We start from the raw sequence: 22,303 nt of genomic DNA on the forward strand, positions 1-22,303 counted from the left end.
TATATTTATTATATTTATCCACTGTGTTCTAATATGTGCCTTGTGAACGTAAATGAGCATTCTACTTTCAATCCACAAACTACTCCCTTCCTAAATTCAATCAAGCTATTGGCAAGAATCCCAAAGGCAAGAGCACATGCAGAACCACATGTTAGTTTGAAGACAAAAACAATCTACAAAGCCTACGCTGACCATAAAGTCTTATATGCAGCAGTACCCTCAAATGACTACCACAGCATGATTTAGAAAATAAAGACTGGATTTATCTCATCACGAAACAAAAATATTTCTTTAAAAGCCCTGGGTAGAAGCCTTTGTTGGTTCTATTTTCCCTTGGACAAATTGACTCGGCATTGCACAAATCAACTGTGTAATGAGGAAATGCTTACACTAGGCTCAGTAAGATGAGATACTGCCCCGAGATGTACTTTCAACTCAGGCTTTATTTATGAGTTTTTAAGCTAGATATATTTCTATGATTCAAAATAGGAGTAAGAAGTTGTTAAGCTTTGTCCTATTAAGTTTTCTATGTCATTCTCAATGCTCCCTGGAGAACCTAAGTGCTGTCAATTTAAGATTAGTTTTAGCAAAGTTGTTTTCACAGCACAATACTTAAAAGTGAAAAGAGATGCTGCAAGTTACAACATTTTTGTAGGAAAAAAAAAACAACATTACAACTGAGACTGTCTGGTATGTTACATTTTTTACATTACTTTACAGACAACCAGAGACAGTAAGTACTGATAATTTTTACCCACCAGTCTGACCTGTAATGATTTATCTGAGTTCACCCAAGTCAAAGAGCTAAGTCCCAGAAAAGTGAAAGACTAAACAACAGTATTTCCCCCAGAAGCAAATTAATAATTTTTTGAAATCACATAACACATGAGCTTAACTGTCAAGATCTGTCACATAACAGAGATATGCCTAGGAACTGCTATATAAAAATATCATCCAATATCATCTAACTATTTAACCAAATTCTTTTTCAGTGTGAGGTGAGCTACAGCTCTTTGTTCTACGTTGAAGACAAATATTAAAACAAAAAATTCCATTATGAGTGCAATCATAAGAATGATTCTGAGATAGTTAATGTTTCCACAGTAGCTCAGAAGTAGTTAAGAAAAAAAAAAAAATGAAACCTTCATAGACGTATCTTTGTTATCATGTCATCACCACGGAATGCAGGAACAAGTGATTGGGCCTATTTTCCCTGACTTTTCCACATGCTGATTTTAAGGGAAGACATCCTCAAGCTACTTTAGGAGAACAATCTACTTCACAATCAGTATGTCTGCACACAGAAATAGTTCCTTCCTAAATTAATAACGTTTTAAAACTGAATTATGTCAGGCATACAAACTAATGTCTAAAAACTCAAACTACGTCAGACATACAAACATAGACCTACAAGTTTTGTTGGTTTTTTTTTGGTTTTTGGTTTTTTTTAATTAACGCTTCTCAGCAAAATTGCCAGCTCCAGCACAGAAAAGTGAGGCCTGCCTAACAACTGGCATGCTTTGTCATTGATTTTTCACAGATCAACTCAGAAGTAATTTAGAGACACCCAGGGATTCACAGTGAATTAAAAAATAATAAAAATCAAAATAAAAATAAAAACTAGTTGCCTTGCACAGCTATGTCCATTTTACTCAGATACACAGGCACACCTACAATACTGACAGTTTCACCATGCTGCTGGAATGTGGACCTTAAAAATGCACCACTACTGAGACAAGACTAGACAAACCCAACCTGGCCATTTATGTCAAAGAGTAAATAAAAGCATCTTCACTTTTGTGTTTGTCAAGAAACTCACAAGCCCACTAGAAAGATTTCTTAAACTTTGTCTGGATGTTTTAACAGAATTTTTACTTTATTATTTCCTCCTATGACCTAAGCTAAAACATTGTGAAGTTAATTTCTCATTAATTTCAAGACTTTGTCTTTGCATCTTGCCATCCTAATTTTGCTCAACTGAATGGAAAAAAGTAAATCTTGGGAAGGTCCAGTTGTCTTAAGTGCTCTTTGGACTTACCTCTACAGAACAAAAGTTCTCAGGAAATGCAGGGTTCTTTCCATTCTCTACAACCCTGTGATAAAAGGAAACAAGTCATCAAAGTCCTCTATTGCCATCTGTCTGGAATTCTGTAAAAATGACTCCTTAGAGGTTTAAGTCATCAGCATCAAGAAAAAAAGTGGACAACAGCAACAAAGATCAACCTCAGGTCACAACAAAGGATCCCTCAAAGTGTAATTACACACATTCACACAATACAGTAGAGGATAAGTGCTTCCAGAAAAGGTAACCAATATCTTGATTGCCAATATCTCTTTTCATACACCTCATCCAAAAACAACAATAATCCTACTAGACTAATCACTTCTCAATTTTATAACTTGTAATTGCAACAGCTGATTTGTGAGGGAGACTTGAGATCTCATGGCGATTTCTCTTCTTTCATTAGGCAGCTGATATTCCATCCCCTTTTAAAATCTGTCAATTTCAGCAACAGTGTCCTTTGGACACATACAGTTCATGGCTAATTACACGTTCATAAGGTATTTTTTCCATCAGCACAATACAGAACCAAGCTATTCATAGCTTAGTGACATTTTCTTAGTCCTTTTTCCACTAGCTCTTGGCAGTAATCCTAAAAGCAGGCTGCAAGAAGTCAAGTGACCATTTAGCACTGAAAAGGATATGAGAAGCTGATGTAACAGCCAGGGAAACAAAGCGGGGTACAAGGCAAGCAGTAGCTTCTACTACCTTGATTCCAAGTTATTCAAGCTTCTTTTTTTCTCTCCTGACTGGTGATTTATCAAACAGCTTGGTCACAAAGGCCAACCAAAACACATCTAATCTTAAATGCTCTTACATTTTAACCATAGGCAGCTCAATTATATTAAAAGATGGTCAGACTGATCAATAATCTAAGTTACAATAAGTTTGGACCTCTGTGAGGAGCTAGAAGTATCTGTAGCTATTAGACCTTTTAGCCAAAACAAAGGAATAAGAACAATTAAGTCACACAGATGTTACAATCTTCACAACACCTTCCAGAACAAAATTTTAAAGTAATTCTTTTCCAGTGGATGTCACAGTAGCTTCCTAGTCAAGACAAGAGAGTTTTTATTTAAATAGAGCTACATATCTTTCAAGCATGCTTGTATTTCTTCAGTAAGAGTGACAAAGCATTTGGAACTGAACCAAGAACGATGTAGGTGCTATGACTACAGTTGCAGTTTTAGGTAACAAAATGAAACAACCACACAGTTTCTCACTCTCATCTGGAAAATAAAAAAACTGACTGGAGTTGACAGTTTGACGATGATAGCAACAGTTTCAGTTCAGATGTGAAACATAGCTCCTAACAAAATCCAAGTTTCCAATAACCTTAGTTACTGGAAACAAATAATGTGGAACTTTCAGTTAAATTACTTAAGAAGATGTTCTAAAAGCTGAATACAAAATACAAAACGAATACAAAATTTTTAGCACTGGTGTTAAAAGATTGAAAAGTTAGAAAACATTCATAGAACACAGTTTATTGCACAATGCACTGTGTAGAGAACAGCTTGTCATCGCCTGCACTTCTGAGTTTGTAACTTTTGAAAGCACTCTGTGCATCTCATTGTCCACGTACTACAGAGCTCAAGGCCAGAACTGCTGAACTGAAAGTGAGAAACTAGACAAGCTGCAAGAAAGAGGTAAGAAAGACATGCTGTCCAACAATTTTTTAGCCAAAGAGAAACCAAGATCACAGAATAGCCTGGGTTGAAATGGAACTCAAAGATCACCTAGTTTCAACCCCCCTGCTATGTGCAGTGTTACCAAGACCAGGCTGCCCAGAGCCACACCCAGCCAGACCTGGAATGCCTCCAAGGGATGGGGCATCCACAGCCTCCTTGGGCAGCCTGTTCCAGGGCATCACCACCCTCTGAGTGAAAAACTTCCTCCTAGTAATTAACCTAAATCTCCCTTCTCTTAGTTTAAAACCATTCCCACTTGTCCTATCACTAAGATGGCTTGTACGGGAAATGGAAATACCTGCTTTAACTGTGATTTAAATGCCAAACAGTAGATGTTAAAAACACTACACAAAGATTATCTGGCAAAAAAACTTAAAAGCTTAATAAGCCAATGCACTGCCACATTTGACAAAAGAATTGCAGTTTAACCAGTGAAGGAACAAATGATGGTAACTGATGCAGCTTCTGTAAAGCTTCTTTTATACTATGAATTCTACACAGTGAGATAACCATGAAAAAAGAAAAAAGCAACACAAGAACTTACAGACATCTGTATAAATATCAAATTACCAAAAGCAAAAATAAAATACTTTATCTTGGTATGATAATCATGCAAAACAGTAGAAAAAGAAACAGGTGATAATAAACTTGATTTAAGCAAAGTGCAAGATTGGGAGGTATTGTTTGTGAGATATAAAGACCTAAAATAAGCTACATAGAAGTTTAAAAAATTGAACATTATTAAACAAGGAAAATAAAGAAAAATTAATAGCTGCTTTAATGTATCTCTACACCATATGGGGAAAAAAAAAAAAAAAAAAAAAAAAAAGACATTAAAATGCAAATATTTCACAAAGACATTTTAGGTTTCTTGCTCATGAAAAAACTGTACTTGTAAGTGGAATGAATTTGACTCATTCAAACCATAAAAGTAGTCAAGCTGTTTAGCTGACAATGGCTTGCACATGTAGGATAAAGAAAAAACAACGCAAACAAAAATCTTCCATGGATATTACTGAAAACTGGTACAGTTTTGCTAATTTTTTTTTTTAATCTCCATGCTTCTGAATTGATGAAATGGAAGAAAAAACAAACCATGAAGTAGCAAAATTTACGTATGTATCTTAACAGATACATTCCAGATATAATTTCAATTATAACTATTTTGTTCTACCTATGTTCCAGAATTAATCCAAAGCATGACTAATCACACAACTCAAAAGATTTAACTACCTGTAAGACAGGAGAAGAAATGTGCCTCCTCTGTTAGCTAGAAGACAACTTTTGTTTAAGCTGGAACATTAACTAAGGATATCGGAAACTTACGACAAAAAATGCACAGATAGCAACAGCAAAATCTAAAATCCATGCTGGCCAGTTATAGTTGCCCATTTAACAAAGGAAAGATATAAAATAAGATTTCAGGCAATAAATGATGTGAACAAAAAAAAATTATAAAAAGTACTTTGTTAAAGGAGAATGTGAAACCACTTGGTTTTGCAAATAGAAACTGTAAAAGACTGTTTACCAGTATATACAAAGTACAGATCAGAATGTAAATCAGAAATACCTGTGTACATTCTCTACAGTATAAATAAAGTTCAAACTAAGGATGAAAAAACCCTGTGACACAGTTTTACAGCACAGTACAACTCACAGATGCCAAAAAAATTATTTCAATAGTTTTCAAATACATTTAATATGAGGGAGAACCAAAATGAAAACAAAAGCCATCACTCCAAAACACACATAACCTTCCATAGAAGAAAACAAGTTTGCCTATTAATAAATTAGAAGTTGGCCACAAGCTACAGGAGGTTCTGCAAAGTCGAAAGCCAACTTCTAAGCAGTTTTTACTACTACATTTACTTATCAAGTCTGATTTTTAAATGTTACTGCTTGTCTAATAAACAGACCATATTCAAAACAAAAAATAAATTGGCAGCTATAAAATATTCTCCACTACTTTTAAATAGCTGCACATCACTGTCTCATTCTTGACAAAATAAGATTTTGTATTACAAGGAACAATTCAGATAAAATGTCATTGTAATTAATACCTTCTATAAGTAAATTATCATTAGTTAGATTCCCTGAATAATTACAACAGGCAAAAACACTATTTACCTCTGCAATTCTGCTTTTCCGGTAACACAGAAAATCTCTCTCTCTACAACAAGGCAAACCTTGGATCTTTATATTGCATATTTTTCATTTTAAGTCTAGTATCCAAAACCACAGTAAGTATACTGTACACATCATTCCCACAACTGTGACGGTTCAGAGCCTCTCTTCTCTCCCTGTATCTCAATCAATTGTGAGAAGAATTCCCATGTTTCCTCTTCCTCCCAAATCATACACTTACAAAGAACTTTAAAGAAGATCAATTTCCTCATCACATTTGCAGCCTTTCCCTCAGTTTCTTCTGAATTACTGCTCAATATGTTTCAAGCAGGCAACAAGACAGATCAGTGGAGTATAACACTGCAATACTTCTTTATGGCATTTTCACACTCCGGTACATCTTAAGTTAGAAGAGCCTATTTTCTCATCTTCTATTAGGCAGGATGGTTTTCTTATTCCGCTGAACTCCCAGAAAAGTACCCAGTGCACTTCCACAGCCAAATACAGAGCCTATGATTTTGAAATATTTAAAATACTGGATAAAATTAACAAAGTATAAAGAGACAACGGATTTAAGAATAAAACTATCTATTCAGTCTTTATTTTTTTTTTTTCTTCAAAAGAATAGGACAGAAGACAGTTTTTCAGAAAATTAATGTGCATACTAGAATAACTCAATTCTACTACAATAGAACGAAGGACCTTCCAAATATTATCATTATCCCCCTCATCAAAAAAATTAATAGATGTCACCAAGCATGGAAAGATTTCTTTACTCTGTGGAAATCAGCTGAAGATCAATCATGAAATAAACTTTATAGTCTTAAGCTAAATTCTGTAGCTTCAGTTGGCCAATAAAATCTATACTTCACACATAGGCTCGGAGATTATTCCTGAAATATGTGCTTCCCTTACAGAAGGCATGCCACTAGAACAAGTGAAGATATGAAGAACTACTTTAACACAGAAATACTGCAATGAACTTGCTTGTTGTGCATATTAATATAACCTTCGTAATTGAAAGAGAAGAGAAAGAAGACTCACTTCAACTTTAAGTATTAGTGCACTTATGAAAAAAAAACAAAAACAAAAAAAAAACCCAACTAAAAATCAACTCCTGGAATACAAAAAGCTTAATCCAGAATAATTAAATCAATTTATTTACCAGTGTACACTAACTTCAGTGGGCCAAAATTGAAGTTAAAAATTTTCGATATCACGTAACTGCCACTTTAATTTTTCCCCTTCAGAGATGGAGTAAAAGAAGAAAATATCAACAGTGGGAAATGAGAGATGGTAACATCACCTTTCACTTCCATTACACCAAGTAAAGCACATATGTGAAGAATGTAACACTTTTTTCTATCAAATCCATCAATATGTTAAACATTTGACAGATACTTGTCTTAATTACTTTTATAAAATCTTCTTAACACCTCACAAAAAAACAGTTTTAGAACATTTCAGTCTCAGCTGCTAGAAAAAAATCCACACAATTCTCACACTCCTCAAGTATGTAGTACAGATGAAAACCCTCCTACTCTTAGATGAATTCAAATCACTACTCTTCCCAGTATGAGTCATATGATTCACAGAATCCTAATTACTCAAGGTCCTATTTACCAAGTCAGCAAGAACTGTCAACAGGTAATAGAGAGGAGAGTGTTTATGGGACTCAATCCTCACCTTAAATCAGACAAAAAGTTAGTATTAGATTATTTAGGTTGACTTTCCCCTTCATCCATTCCTGAGAGGCCAAGGGAAAAAAAAAAAAGCAGAGAAACAAAACAAAACTTTCATACTACATGCATGATTTGACACTTCACTCTGAATTCAGCTGTATGAAATCAGAAAAAAAAAAGAACAGTCACTTCAAGTGTTAGATATTCTTTTAGACTAGAAGTTGCTACTGAAACTCAGAAACCAAGCCAAAATGCTAAAATCATATACAACTATTTAGTCTGTGTTAACATAACCATTCCCCCAGTCCCAGAAGCTGGAAGTTTAAATAATCCTTAGAGTTAGCAAAAACAGTTAAATTTGGAATGCCAAATTTGAAAAGTGAGGATACTATCAGCAAAAATCAATCAATTCAGCTACTGAATATGCTGTGTCACATTCTTGAACATGCAGCTGTTCGTAGCACATACACAGTACCTTAATACTCTTGTAGCAGGGCACCAGTCCCTCCTTATCAGAGTAATATGGCAATAATCAACCTGGAATTCTGAGTTTACTTTCTATGCAACTAGAAGTGACTACTCAGTAAGAAAAGATCTGAACGCATTTTGGGAAAAGGAAGTTCAGTTTTATGAATTCCTCACCAGTTGATTAGATGCATAAAATGAAACAGAAGATCAGAAAAGCAGTTTGAAAACATGTACCACAAATTTTCTACCCGGGTTAACAGCATTTGCAAACTAACTTTTCTTCTTTCAGGTTGAGGCAGACTAAAGACACTGAAAATAAGGCAAAGCGTGAGGGCAGGAGCCCAAAACAAAAACCAGATTGCTTTTATTTTGCAAATGTTGAAAACACATGCATCCATTAAGCTGTATTACATTTGCTTTTGAAAGAAGCTTTGAAGATGCTGAAGAGCAAGCATGTTTTAGTACCTACCTTGAATCTTAAAGACAAAGGCTTTGATGAACACACCATCACCAATATGCTATTTTCAAACTATTTCAAAGTTTGTATCAAGCTACCAATCTGATATACAGAAAGGTTATTGTTCTTTGTTGTTCAAGTACACTAAGAATTTACTTACCACAGCAAGCTGTGTTCGTGATGCCACTGTATGGAAAACTGCAGGCATCATGAGAGATTCTTCCACTTTCAATTCCATCTCATTCTCTGCTGAAAATGTGGTTTTGGGAATGGCTGGTGGGCGCTCACACAAAATCATTTCTTTGTTGAATAAGAAAATTGGGTTGGTGTCCTACACTCAGAAAGAAAATGAGACCAAGTATTAAGTAAAGACAATACACTGTTCAATCACCAATTATTCCATCATACGAGTAACGTTTTCAGAACATTCTACATTTACAAGCTGTACACATTTAAAAAAAGTTTCTCAAAGTAAAGGAATGCAGCAAACTGAAAAAAAAAAAAAACTTGAAAATCCCTCAGTAGAATACTTTTTTTCCTTCTTCTTTAAAGGACAGTTTAGATTATGAATACAGTGTGCACTTACTGTTCCAGCACTGTAACTACACACTCTTCTGTCTGGAGCCATACACTCTCCTCCATTGACTACCAATACCTGGTGCTGAATGGCAATCTTATACTTTGCTTGTATTGCATGTTTCAGATCAGCCACGCTAGAAAAAATAGGGGCAAGAAGATAACATCAACAAGTGTCAAGTTAAACTGATCAACTGAACAGTCTTTATTTTGTCTTGTCCATCCATTTTTCTTCAAAAAAAATATCAGACTCAGTGAAAAGTTGGCTCATGTCAGGCCATTAGGTACCCTGTCTGGCAGTTCAGATGTTGTACCTCACTGTAATTTAGGACAGAACGTCTCAGTGTACCAGAGAACACACAGAGGTATTGACATATCTGTAAATCAATTGGAAAAATCACACATCTCTTTAATATCTCCAAGGACGGCAAATCTACTACCATCATTCCAAGCAGCCCATTCCAAAGCCTATCTATGCTCTCCTGCTTTCCAATTTAAACTTCCCCTGGTGCGACTTGAGGTCATTTCCTTGTGTCCTATCATGAGAAAATGGACTGATACCCTCCCCACTGCAATCTCCTTAAAAGTAGTTGTAGAGAGCAATGATGTCTCCCCTTGGTTTCTTTTCCTGCAGGCTAAGCAACTCCAGTTCCCTCAGACACTCATCACATGTATTATAGTCTAGTCCCTTCACAAGCTTCATGACCCAGTAGATCCAAAATGGTTGAGATGGAATATTTTATCTCATCCTCAGTAATATCCCCAGCAGTTCTACTTTTATAGAACAAAAAAAATAAAAATAAAAAATAAAAAAAAAATCACTCTATGTACACTGTTAGGGCCCTTCTACTCCAATGTTTTAAAATCCAGATTCACTTGCTGAGTCATGAAAATCACAAACAGAAATTCAGGAGGAAGGAAACAGTGGACCTTAGCACTTCCATGGAAGTCTTTTAAGCAGCATTACCTAGCCCATGTTTCAGCATACACATCCGTTACCTGTTAGTCATTCACCACTGACAGAACAGGAAAATAGCCTGGAAGGTTGGCACCAAACATATGAGCTATGACGATGATATACAAGATTTACTGTATTAGACCAGTACTCTCTAACAGCGGAACATGTTTCAGTATACCTAGTACATATAGGTCTTTATAAAACATTATTAAGATTACAAGATGTTTTTATTGTGCAATGGAAAAAAAAACAGTAATAGTCAAGTTGTTGGGACTTCACTGGGAATCTAAACTACTGCTGTATCAAGCAGTTGGCAGTGCGGAAGTCCATGTTTTACATACAGAATATTGTAACACACATTAGAGTCTTATACAACAGAACCAAGTTTTTCCACCATGGGCATAACACAGATACCTGCATGCTTGTTCTTCAGCATTCAGTCTACGCAGTCTATATGGAATACATATTTTATTCAGAAAATGTAAAATACTGTGAGTAGAAAAACAATGTGTAATCTTATGATGTCAATAAATAAAACATAAAAATGCTATTCAGCAAAAGATCACAGAAGACCAGATGTAATTCTGACAGATTTTCCAAAAAAAGTAATCGCTTTACTTTCTTACTTTTGTACAGCAAGCTCTGTGTCAAAGGTAAGAGTAGTTCCAGTGTTGACCAGAAATACATATAGCTTCATGATGATTTCTTTAGGTTTCTGACGTTTATCACCTCCACTGCTAAAATCATTTAGAAACTGTATAAAAAAAAAAAAAAAAAGTGTCAGTTTCACATAGGAGTTATAAGAAGTATGTACTACATAGCTTTTAGCTATATAGAGGGTGAACACACTGCTTTTCATATTCCAGTTCTTTGTTATTGAACATACAGATGCTTATCCTACAAGAACCATGGGCACAGGAAGCCTTCCGACTTGTGAATGGGCTAGAGAAACACACGGAAAGTTACAGTGGGGATGGACAAGGAAGGGAGGGGAAGACGACTTTCAGTTGAAGAGGGGCAACATCCCAGATCATTACCTGGCTTTTTTTTTTTAAGTTATAAAATACATTTTTAATTCCCCCGCTAAAGTTATTTCTAGTTACCTTTTCTGCTCTTTACAAATAACAAAATGGTCTAAGTACTCATCTCCCAATGTACAGCAACAAAGCCTTGCTACTGGTTATTACCACAGGTGTTGTTTTTCCACTCACATGAAAGAGAACATCAAACCCCCAGAAAAGTAGTTTTTAAAAACGATTAGTTAACTACAGACAGACACAATCTACGGATCTACAGATTTTTCTGTTTTCAGCACTAGCTAACTCTATAGCCTTAGTTACTACTAGCCACTATGCAGTGATCAAAAAAAGTGCATCTCAGAATGCTTTCATTCCTGTGCCCCACAAATTTCTAGATAAACGACTATACGTGCTTTTTTTTCAGTATACACATCACAAGAAAACATTTAATTGCTTTGTAAGACATTCTTAGATATGTTATTTTGTCTTTGAAAGGCTTCATACTTCTGCACCTCTTCTGCTCCACAGAAACTCTTAAATTTGTGAATAATTTCTTATGCGCTAATGGAGTGGCTGCAAAAGTACACTATCACTGCAATCACTAAAGCACTGCAATTTTATTTATTTATTTATTTTTTTAAATGTAAAAGGGTTATGAAACAGTAAGATGTAGAAGTTTTAGCCTCAGCTATATTTCTGGACCATTATAGAAAAGACTTTTTGCATTAAATTTATTTCACAGGAAGTACAAGATGCTCCTTTCCCTGAAATAAGAACACGTACAAGATCTACACAGCTAACTGTATTATTCTAAAATGAGCTTGAATTCGTATTTATTTTTGTCTACAGAATAAAAAGCCTCATAATCCATAAAGGAAAATAACAAAACCATTACTGAAGTATGCAGGGCTAGGAAGGTAGTTCTACCAGATAAACAATTCCAGACAGCCCTTAGTTTTCTTCCATGAATACTCACATATTTCAAGTATTAATTGTAGCACATAAACTAGCAGAGATATGCATATTATCAAGAAAGAACATCATATTGGAAGGAGAACCATGTCAAATAAAAAAAAATCACCTCTGTAGAGAATATATTCCATAAAGAAACTTACTGAACAGACAAAAACTATCAAACCTCAAGAACAAACCAGCAGTAATTCATTATTAATTTTTCTGCCCTAAGCTATATAACAAATGGGACTTAAAAGTACAGAGAAACTTATTTCCACAACAGGCATTATTTGTGACTACGCTCCATGTAAAATTAGAAACAGACACATTAAATATAACATTAACACAAGCAGCAGGGAACACCTCTTTCCCACTTAGTCAAATAATTGCATTATATTTACTTTCCATATAAAAATTACTTTGCAAAATCTGGTGATAATCTGTCCAGAAACCTCATTCTGTTCATGTACAGAAAGAGAAATTTTAATCAATCCATCCCATTCTTAACACCACAGCTAACCATTTAAAGCACTGAAAGAAGATCAAATATTTTATGGCAGCATCTGTCATTCATGCATCAGCAGTCTCAGACTTTCCAACTTTAAGTAAAGCAAGAGTTACCTTCAGGCGCTACACACAGCTATCATCTTCTTCAAATACAAGAGAATAAATGAGCATTTGCTGTACTCGATTTTGGCAACAGAATAGCATGGCTGTTCAAAACCAGAGAAGATCTGTAAAGAAAATATACAGAACATAACTACAGGTATCATTAAAATGTCAAGATTTTATGGCCACCGCTGCAACAAACACCGAAATAATGTATGACAATGCTATTAAAAAAAAAAAAAGTGGTATTCTTTTAATTTATTAACAATGCCATCTAGTCACAAGTCTACTCAAAACTGCTACACACCTGAGTCTTTTTCCACAAAAACTGCATTTAAATAGCTGTAACATTTTCCAGTGCATACAAGAGAATTAGTTCACTAAAGAGAACTGCCTGAGTTTCCATCAGCTGAAATTATTTTTTCAGAACCAGCGCAGAATTCTTACATGATGCTAACAGTGAAACAGAAAGTCACAACACAATTGATCTAAGGGAAATCAGAGTAAAACGACATGTATGCTATGCTGTGTAATCAACAGTTCTATCTTGCAGATGTATCCAACAGGCACCTTCAGGAATAAACACTCCTTTCCTTTAGGTAACTTTGTTAAGCCAGTCACCTATTTGCAAAATAGATGCTTGTCAGTGGCATCCTCTCCAGAGGCCTCCTCTCCCAGAACTGGTGTTACAACTACAATCAAAGTGAGCCAGATCAGCAGTCTTTTAAAGCTAAGATAGCTCATTTTAACTTTTACCGCTCAGATAACAGTGCTGAAGGAGAAGGAACCCTTGGCAGGAAAAGCAGTGGCAGACAATTGGGCTCAGTAACCCACTGAGTGCAACCGCCACAACAGCAGTCAGCAAACTGCACGCTCAAATTCTGAATTGCAACAAATACTATTTCTACTCCGTTAATGCCCTAGCAAGCTTTCCGAGAAGATGATCGGGTGCTATAAAGGGTGATAATCCATTACTAAAGATAGGATTGCTGAAGCCCCCAAAAAAACATTAGAACATGTAACTCATTTTACACAACCCGTGACTAAGGGTAAATCAAAAACAAACTCTTCGTCCCAAATTTGCAAACATTATGAACAAGGAGAAAAATACACAACTGTATTTTACATGCATGAAACAGATGTCACTTTGTCAGCAGCTAGCTATCTGAGCTTTGAAGTTGTCTTCCTCTCTCCTGAGCCTCCTTCCTTCCACCTATTTAAAAGGCACATACATCATCTACTCAGAAGCAAAGATGCAATAAAATGGAAAAAGCAATGTGTTTAAGAATCACTATTGCAAAATTATTAATGGCAGCGTCCCTGTTTTGGCCATTGGCAGTAATTGTATCTAGACAAAGTATATCCAGCAACATTTGCAACATTTGCTTTAGATTGCAGTAATGGACATTACCACAAATTGGAAGAAACTACTAGCACACAGGTGGCCCCCAGTACTATAACTGCTATCATTCTAATTCCTTTGAGGCCACTAAAAAGTTAGAAATCAAGCATTGCTTCTATCACTCAACAAACAAGCTAGCAGTCAGTCCTGGGGAACTGGGCTACACGGACTGGCAGGACAAATTTGTGCACTCAAAGAATAACAGAACGGCTTGGGTTTGGAAGGGACCTTAAAAATCATCCAGTTAAAGTCCCCTGCTATGGACAGGGCTGCCCCCCACCAGCTCAGCTGCCCAGGGCCCTGTCCAACCTGGCCTTGAGTACTCCCAGAGATAAGGCATCCACAGCTTCTCCAGGAAGCTGTGCCAGCACCTCTGCCCTACTGAGGGCAGGCTGCAGCTCTCCCTCCAGCAGGAACCATCCTGCTGAGGACACTACTAAGCTCAGCTGCCTGCTTTCAGATCTCTTTAAGAAAACTAATGTTGAGAGCTCTTGCTACCCTTCTTTTCTCTGGACAACACTTGGCTGACCATGTCCAACAAAGCCCAAGATTAGTTAAGGGAGGAGATGCATTAAATTTGTTCACAGTTGTCTAAGTCTTTTCTTCGAGAAGTCAGGTTAATGTAGGCCAATTCAAGCCAAGTCAGCTACATATCCCACTGCTTTTTGAATCTACTCCTAGAATTCAAGAATATAATTCAACAATAACAAAAAAGTTTTCCACTTCAGCCTAGAGTGAAAGTCAACAACCATCAAGTTTCAACAGAATATATATCCACAAACACGTTACTACTCTTAGCATTATTTCAATAGGCTGTTAAGAGAATTTCACAATCTTTTCTGTGACACAGTACACTAAGTTTCAAGCTTCTTAGTGCTTCAGTGCTGAAATTATTTACCTCTTTTTTAATAGAAGTCGAAAAATTACAACATTTGACAACTACAGAATCACAGAATGGTTTGGACTGGAAGGGACCTCAAGGATAATGAATCTCCAGCCACCCTGCCACATGCAGGGCCACCAACCTCCACATTTAATACTAGACCAGGCTGCCCAGGGCCCCATCCAACCTGGCCTTGAACACATCTAAAGACAGGCATTCACAACCTCTCTGGGCAGCCTGTTCCAGCATTTCACCACTCTCATAGTAAAGAACTTAACTACCAAAGACAAAGAGGCTAACTGTGTAATTGGAAACTGTCCTGCAGCATTATGTCTATAGTATACATTATCTTTCAGATTATAGAAATTTATATGATACCCAGCCAGGAATTATCAGCAACATCATTAAGTGTTGAAAATTTAGAAACAGAAATTGCTGTAGCAATTCCCAGAACAGAAAGAATATGGTAGAAATGAATATAAGAAAAAGAATGAGGTGACAAAAACAAAGATCAGAATAGAATGTGGTAGGAAAACCTCCAAAAACTAATTCAAATATGTATGTTGCTGCATTACCTAACACCAGAAACAGCCATGAATATGTTATGCTGACAATGTAACATTTATTTCATTGCTCTACATTGTGTTTACATTGCATACATAGAACATGTACATAGAACTACATCTGCTTCACCTTACAAGACTGTCCTACCCACTATAAACTCTGAAACAACTGGCAACTTTTTAAGTCTGTGCTGATCAATACTTTCAATGCATGTTGTTCAGAAATTTTCAAATGTAGCTTATTTAGTTCAGAACACATTCATTGCTCCTGCATCTGTAAAAGGAAATGAATGTCTGTTTACAGACCTTTCCCTTTTGTAAAAACACCACAGACGTCATGAGCTTCACAGCACTCCATAAATAATCCTATGGCTACACTAGCCATCCATTTCTGCCATTAACTGCAGAATCACTACTCCATTACCCAACTGTGACTGTTCCACTGCTTCACAGTACAATTCTTTCTAACTTTACAAACTCAAAACAATAAAATCTGCATTCAAAGCAGGACAAAGACAAAAATGAATGTTTATCTACACTGACTGTGCTTAAAGGGGCATTATGAACCAAATTTTAACAATCTGAGTTACCAAAACATTTTAACTACCTAGAATTTAAACTAAACAATGCCAAAGTCATTGCTTTTCTTTAATCCCAAGTGTTTTGCATTCCTTTTACAGAAACACATCAGCAGTAAAAGGTACCTTGCTTTTAGTGCCTGGAGAAGCATTACTTCATATCTGCAAAGTGCTGTACTCATCAGTGCTTCATCTCTGAGATCAGAGAAGACCAAGAAGTCTGAACTCTTTCCTTCCCACACCACCCCCACATATCTTCAGATTGAAAGAAATACAATTCTAAATACAGACAGAACTAGTTCTAAGTAGCCAAGCAAGGCAGTACCCCCACTATTCATTCAGAAGCTTGCAATGCCACATCATTAATTATCAGGCATTCACATAGCTGTTTAGGAACATCACCTGCATAATGCTGATAAAGGAACGTTTTCTTATTGAGGACCCACTAAGGTTACGTTGCCGGTAATAATTGATATTGCTTCCATATGAATCAGAAATACTACCTGCAATTACATGAGTCCAATTTCTCACAGTAGATCAATGTAGATAGAATTTCTACCTGTCAAAAGGGTAATTCATTCAAGGCAAAGTCTGGCAAGTCCATCACATGCTACAAAAACAACAAAAAAACCTCATGTGCTATTTCTTACTCACTGAGTTATCTCATTTGGAATACACCTCCCCTCAAGGAGAATGTAATGTTCCTTTCAGTTGAATCTTTCTTCTGCAAATCTGTATTCTGCCTCTACTTCCTTTGCTTTTTCAGGTGCCCTTCTAAAAATGATCTCTTTGTCTAACTTTCACACCTCACTTCACAAGTAAAGGATTTTACAGCACTCTTTCTAATATCAAAGGAAAAGGAACATAGAGACTAAGGCTGAACTTAAGGAAATAAACAACTTTCTTCATGTAAATGATGTTTAAAAGGAGCTTTATTCAATACTGCTACTAATGCTTCTAATCAGAGGCATCTTCATTTTGCAGAAGGCCACTATGATCACCTAGAACAGACAAGATGTCCTCACAAGGATAGTACACATTCTCTACCACTGCTTTTAGTAGTGCAAACAGCTTAGTTTAAATAAACAAACAAATAAATAAATAACAAAAAACACAATGAAAATGCACACCATTATCTGGACAACTGACTGGTCAAAGAAAACACTCCTTAAAATAAACTTAAATTAACGTATCACAGAGTGCTTTGGGTTGGAAGGGACCTTAAAAACCTCTCAGCTTCAACTCCCCTATTATAAGCAAGGTTTCTACCCACTAAATCAGGGCCCAGGGTTAGGGTCCATCAGGGCCCATCCAACCTGCCCCTGAACACTTTTAGATATAGGGCATCCACAGCTTCCTGACAGCCTGTGCCAATGCCTCACCACTCTCAAAGAGAAGAATTTACTTCTAAGATCTAAAATAAATCTACTCTATTTCCATTTAAAGCCATTATTCCTTGTCCCATCACTACATTCACTCACACAGAGCCCCTTCTTCAGGTTTCTTCTAGGCCCCTTTTGGGTCCTGAAAGGCCACACTGAGGTCTCCCTGGAGCCCAGCTCTTCTCCAGGCTCAAGAAGCCCAGCTACTTCAGCCTCTCTTTAAGGATGTGCTATAGACCTCTGATCATTCTTGTTGATCCGGGTCCAGAGGAGACAACAGCTTCTTGTCCCTCCTGTGCTAGAGTACCCAGAGTTGAGCACAGCGCTGCAGGGTGGAGCCTTACAAGAGCTGAGTAGAAGAGGACAACTGCCTCCCTCAACCTGCTAGTTACATTATTTTGATATATCCCAGGATAAGGTTGGTTGAGCTACATGGTGAACACCCAGCAGAGCCTGTTCTGAACAGGATTCAGGAAAAAAATTAATTGCTCACCCCCCAAAAAACTTTTAAGCAAGCCATATCTAATGGATAAAACACACTTTACTGTAAGAGGCAATCCTATCTCCCATCACCACCTTACAAGCATTAAAACCTTGCTCAATGCCATCTTCATGTAAGGCTGCCAAACCCCAGTATCTGCAAGGTGCCACATGTAGCTTTATTTATACAGCACTGAGATGTGCACAGGCACAGAACCAGTTAAATAAAGCATCTCCAGCAGTCACTGCATTGTTCTCAAACTCACCAACTGGTCAGTCAAGCAAGTCTCTTATGCTCTTAAAACAGGAAAGATGCTGCAATTCTGCACAGCAATCAGGAAATGTGCCAAATGTCCCTACTTCCCAATTCATTAAAGAGGAATTTCAAAACTCAGAAGTATGGCACAGTTTTACTTCTTTCTCTTTTTGGTTTTTGAGGGTTAGTTTTTTTGTTTGTTTTGTTCTGTTTTATTAGGCATTTTGCAAAACATCAACTCCATCTTCAGCTTTTCAGTTTCAGGAAATATAATTTACACCACGTGAACGAGGGAGCAACTCTGAATAACATGGAAGCTACCTCTGTTCTCCCTGTTCAGCAGTACAGGTGGAGTGACACCTCCTCCACAGATCCTCAGCATCAGTGGTGGAAGAGCAAGAGATCAAAAGCAACATTTGGGCAGAAACAACAATAAGAAAACACTGTATTAAGGAATAGCTTTAAAACTGATGTAGTCCAAGACAGTGTAGCTTCTTGCAAGTTCAGAAAGAACTTATTAATTTAGGAAATAAATAGTTTCAAACAAGTTTATGAAGCAACAAGCATATTATTAGACATTATGTCATGACTCCATATGTATATAATTATAAAACTTCAGTTCTGAGGGTTAGAATCTATTTATATTATTCTGTTCATAGTATTTGAGGAACTGCCAAAATACAATCCACGTATGAATCAGACAATTTTTTTCCCCTCCAATAGTTTTTTTTTTTTTTAAAAAAAAAAAAAGGGGGTTGGGGGGAGTTTACTAGCTTTCGCAAAACCCCAAACCTCACATCTCATCTGTCAGAAAGTGAAGTTTCTGCATCTTGGTTAACAAACACAAGTCAGAAAACAAGCCAAGGTTTTCTGACATTCTTATTGCTAGGAAACAGCTTACATTTTGTAGAAGCATTCTCTTTTTGTAGTAGTTTGTTAACTGATGGAAACAGTCTTTCCACAGCTGTTTGCAACTGTGTCTTTGACAAAAATTAACTGAAGGCTGAGTCAGTTTTCCTCTTTTTTTAAATGTATAACTTTGCTATTTCAAAAACAAATGCAGACTACCTATCTCTCTCACATTACGGTGATTAATACTTTACAAAAAATGGTGCTCTTCAGTGTGTAGAGCTTCAGGTGGTTTTATTCAAGTTACTGACTAACTCCATACAAGTGGGAAGGCGTCCCCTATAGAAATGAACTTTTGAAAAATAATTAGCATGTAAAATCTTACTGTGTTTGCAAACAATTCCGCAAGAAACAGCCAACGAGCATTCCTTCCCGTCTTAGATCAAGATCAGACAAGTCAGCACCAATGCTTCTCCTTCACTAACCCTCTCTCTGGCTAACCAAGACCACGATCAAAAACACTGACTACAGCCTGAGCACCAGCCTTATGAATCTCTTTCCTCAGCCAGTTGTCCTGATCCTCTCCCTGCACCAGCTTTCAGCAGCACAACTTTCCAGTTACACGCTGTAAACTGAATTACTTTGCTGCAACAACTTTGAACTCTTTCAAGGACTGCTGTCTGCCACACAGCCCTTCAAACTATTACCCCAGAGCTAAGGGCAGGAAAAAAGATGATGGATACAAGAGGTAACCAAGTCAGCACTATCACTCAAGAAGAGAAGTGAAAATTTTCAAAAGGCATCACTCCAATTCCTAACTACACATGCCATCAGGTACAAATTAATTTCTTATAAATGGTAAATGTTTAGAATAACATTAAAGTTTCCAGCAGTAAAGGAATCAACCACAGTCTTGCTGAAGTGTTCAAATGATTAGCAGCTTCCAAACTTTTTTCCTCATAGTTAGTGTTTCACCTATGAACCACCTCCTATTTATCAAATTCTTTTTAAAATACAACTACACGAAACAGACAAGCAAAGAACCAGTTACTTGCAGAACTGACATAAACCCCATCTTTCCTACAAAGACATTCAAGAAAATCACAACTAGATTTTTGGCACATCAGCTATTTGCATTTTACACAATTAAAAATAACCTTCAGGCCTCTACTGTCAAATCTAAAGGATAAGAGCAACGTATTGAGAAATGACAAAAACTGCATGATGGGTATGAAGAACATAATATCTCTAGAAAGTATTTAGTAGCTTTCAATAGGCCTTCTTTGCTTTTCCTGGATAAATCTTTGGCAGTTTAAAGCAGCTAACAAAGCACATTAATAAATGCCTCTGTGGAATATTACCAACTTAAGAAATAGACAATCTCAGAGATTAAAAAAAACCCAACCCCACACCCACAGAGGTTTATACACTACAATTACACCTCTACCTTATTCAACCCCAGTTGTGGTGTTTGCAGTCAGAACATTCATGTGAAATTGCTTTGTTGTATTACACATGCTTTGTTCAGCTTATTGGTATTTTGCCTTCGAGTCTTTCATATGACATAAGAAAAGGCAAATTTATACACTCCACCCCCTCTTTTGCTCTGACTGGGATGTGAGAATCTTTAAATGATATTCTCACTTTTCGTTTAAAGAAATGTTAACTGAAAGGAACTTAATGCAAACCCAATCAGTAGGCAATACAAGTATCCATACAAAGTATTTTAAATTAGAATAGGCAAATAAGTCATCTCCAATTTACAAGCAGAATGCCTGCAATCTAACATAAGCATAATATATTTGAAAAGAACTGCTAGTCCAGTTACACAATACATTCTTACATAAGAACCTCCATTTCATCTGAATTTAATAGAAATATACACTCTGGAGGATGGAACTACAACTATCACTAAAAGCACCATTTATCAGTATAAACTACCATTCCAGACACAACTACACCAAATAAGGATCAAATACCTACACTTTTGACATATCAGCACTAATAGCAGGCATAAATGAACCCAAAACAGAATGTGAGACAGAATACTGACATTTGTAATCCCTAAAGTATCAGAATATGTTAGAAGACTGGAAGTTGCTGCAGCCATATCTGCAACATCCATATCAGACAAAAGAGCTTATTTGACAGAACGTAGCACAAACATACTCGTTCATACAAAGAACACGGCAGATAAGTTCCATCAAATACGAAAGAGAACATGAGCACTTTTGAGCAGCTAACTCAAATGTTCACAGACATCAGATCTCAAAAGTGCCATTTAGAACTGACAGTTTCACTGAAAAGTATGATTTTTGAATTTGCAATGGAAGTAAAACTTGTCTTTCATTACTTCTCCAGTGCCACTTTCTACCTCAGAAATACACATTACATACACATCTATGACTCTATGATTCTGTGATTGCCTTCAACCTGTTCAAACTGAAAGCACAACGCTAGCCTTTCAAGCACATCACCAAGCATAATAATGAAGACTGCTGTACTGTGACTATCATACAGACACTCTGTCCAAATAAAAAACTGGCAATTTTAATGCTGAACATACTATTTCCCAAACACTAACAAAACTTTCTTAATATCCCGTAAGTGTAAAAATACCACTAAAAACAAAAAAACACCACCCTTGAGAGGTAAGAAAATACGAGTTATTTCATAGCAAGGAAATAAAAAAAAGAGCTCTGCAGTCAGAACACAGTATAATACAGCAAAACAGATCAGGAACATCTGAAACCCAGGTCAACTAAATGGTTTGGTATTTTATTTTTTCAATCAACAGGTAACCAATGAAGATTGGAGAACAATGCCCATCACAGAGCAGCAAGTAATTTCATACAGAAAGCAGGCTACTCCTTTCTTCAATAGCTGACACACCAACTACTATAGATTATATATAGTCACTTCACCTTGATGTGATAAAGGCAGCAGGCCTGGCTGCAAAATCAGTTCCCAGAAGAAAATGTCAACATCTTGGATGGATATAGAAAGCTGCATTAGTAACTGCCACTGCCTGAGTACACAGTTTGAGCTCAGAACCCTAATGGAAAATACACACCTGTAGACAGACAGAAGATAAGCAAGAATTTTCCTGACAGCCAGTAGTTCTCCTGATCAGTCAACTGCAATCCGCCCCATTTGAATCCGAGTGAAAATTTTAAATCAACAAATCTGTTTTGATATTTCTATCAACAACCACCAAGAATTCAGACTTCAATATTATTTATTATTAACAACTTAGATACATTAAAATACCACTGGCTTTAGAAAGCATTGCTGAAGTACATCCACTACC

General features: G+C 36.5%; 1 protein-coding gene across 3 annotated transcripts in view; it reads right to left on the bottom strand.

The window, feature by feature from the left end:
* The window catches only part of RB1CC1 (RB1 inducible coiled-coil 1), a 69,546-nt gene that overhangs the window by 44,311 nt on the left and 2,932 nt on the right, over positions 1-22,303 (bottom strand). For 2 of the 3 annotated variants that reach the window (XM_052703166.1, XM_052703165.1), the window contains exons 2-5: positions 12,613-12,725; positions 10,645-10,772; positions 9,071-9,197; positions 8,645-8,815 (exon numbers count right to left, since the gene is read on the bottom strand). In XM_052703166.1, the coding sequence (XP_052559126.1) occupies positions 8,645-8,815; positions 9,071-9,197; positions 10,645-10,715 (369 nt within the window). In that variant the 5' untranslated portion in view covers positions 10,716-10,772; positions 12,613-12,725. Of the gene's footprint in view, positions 1-2,038; positions 2,094-8,644; positions 8,816-9,070; positions 9,198-10,644; positions 10,773-12,612; positions 12,726-22,303 lie in introns of those variants that run through there. The other variant, XM_052703167.1, reaches the window with a different exon arrangement.

This window comes from Tympanuchus pallidicinctus, unplaced genomic scaffold (genome assembly GCF_026119805.1).
Source record: "Tympanuchus pallidicinctus isolate F22 unplaced genomic scaffold, pur_lepc_1.0 scaffold5, whole genome shotgun sequence".
Lineage (NCBI taxonomy): Eukaryota > Metazoa > Chordata > Aves > Galliformes > Phasianidae > Tympanuchus > Tympanuchus pallidicinctus.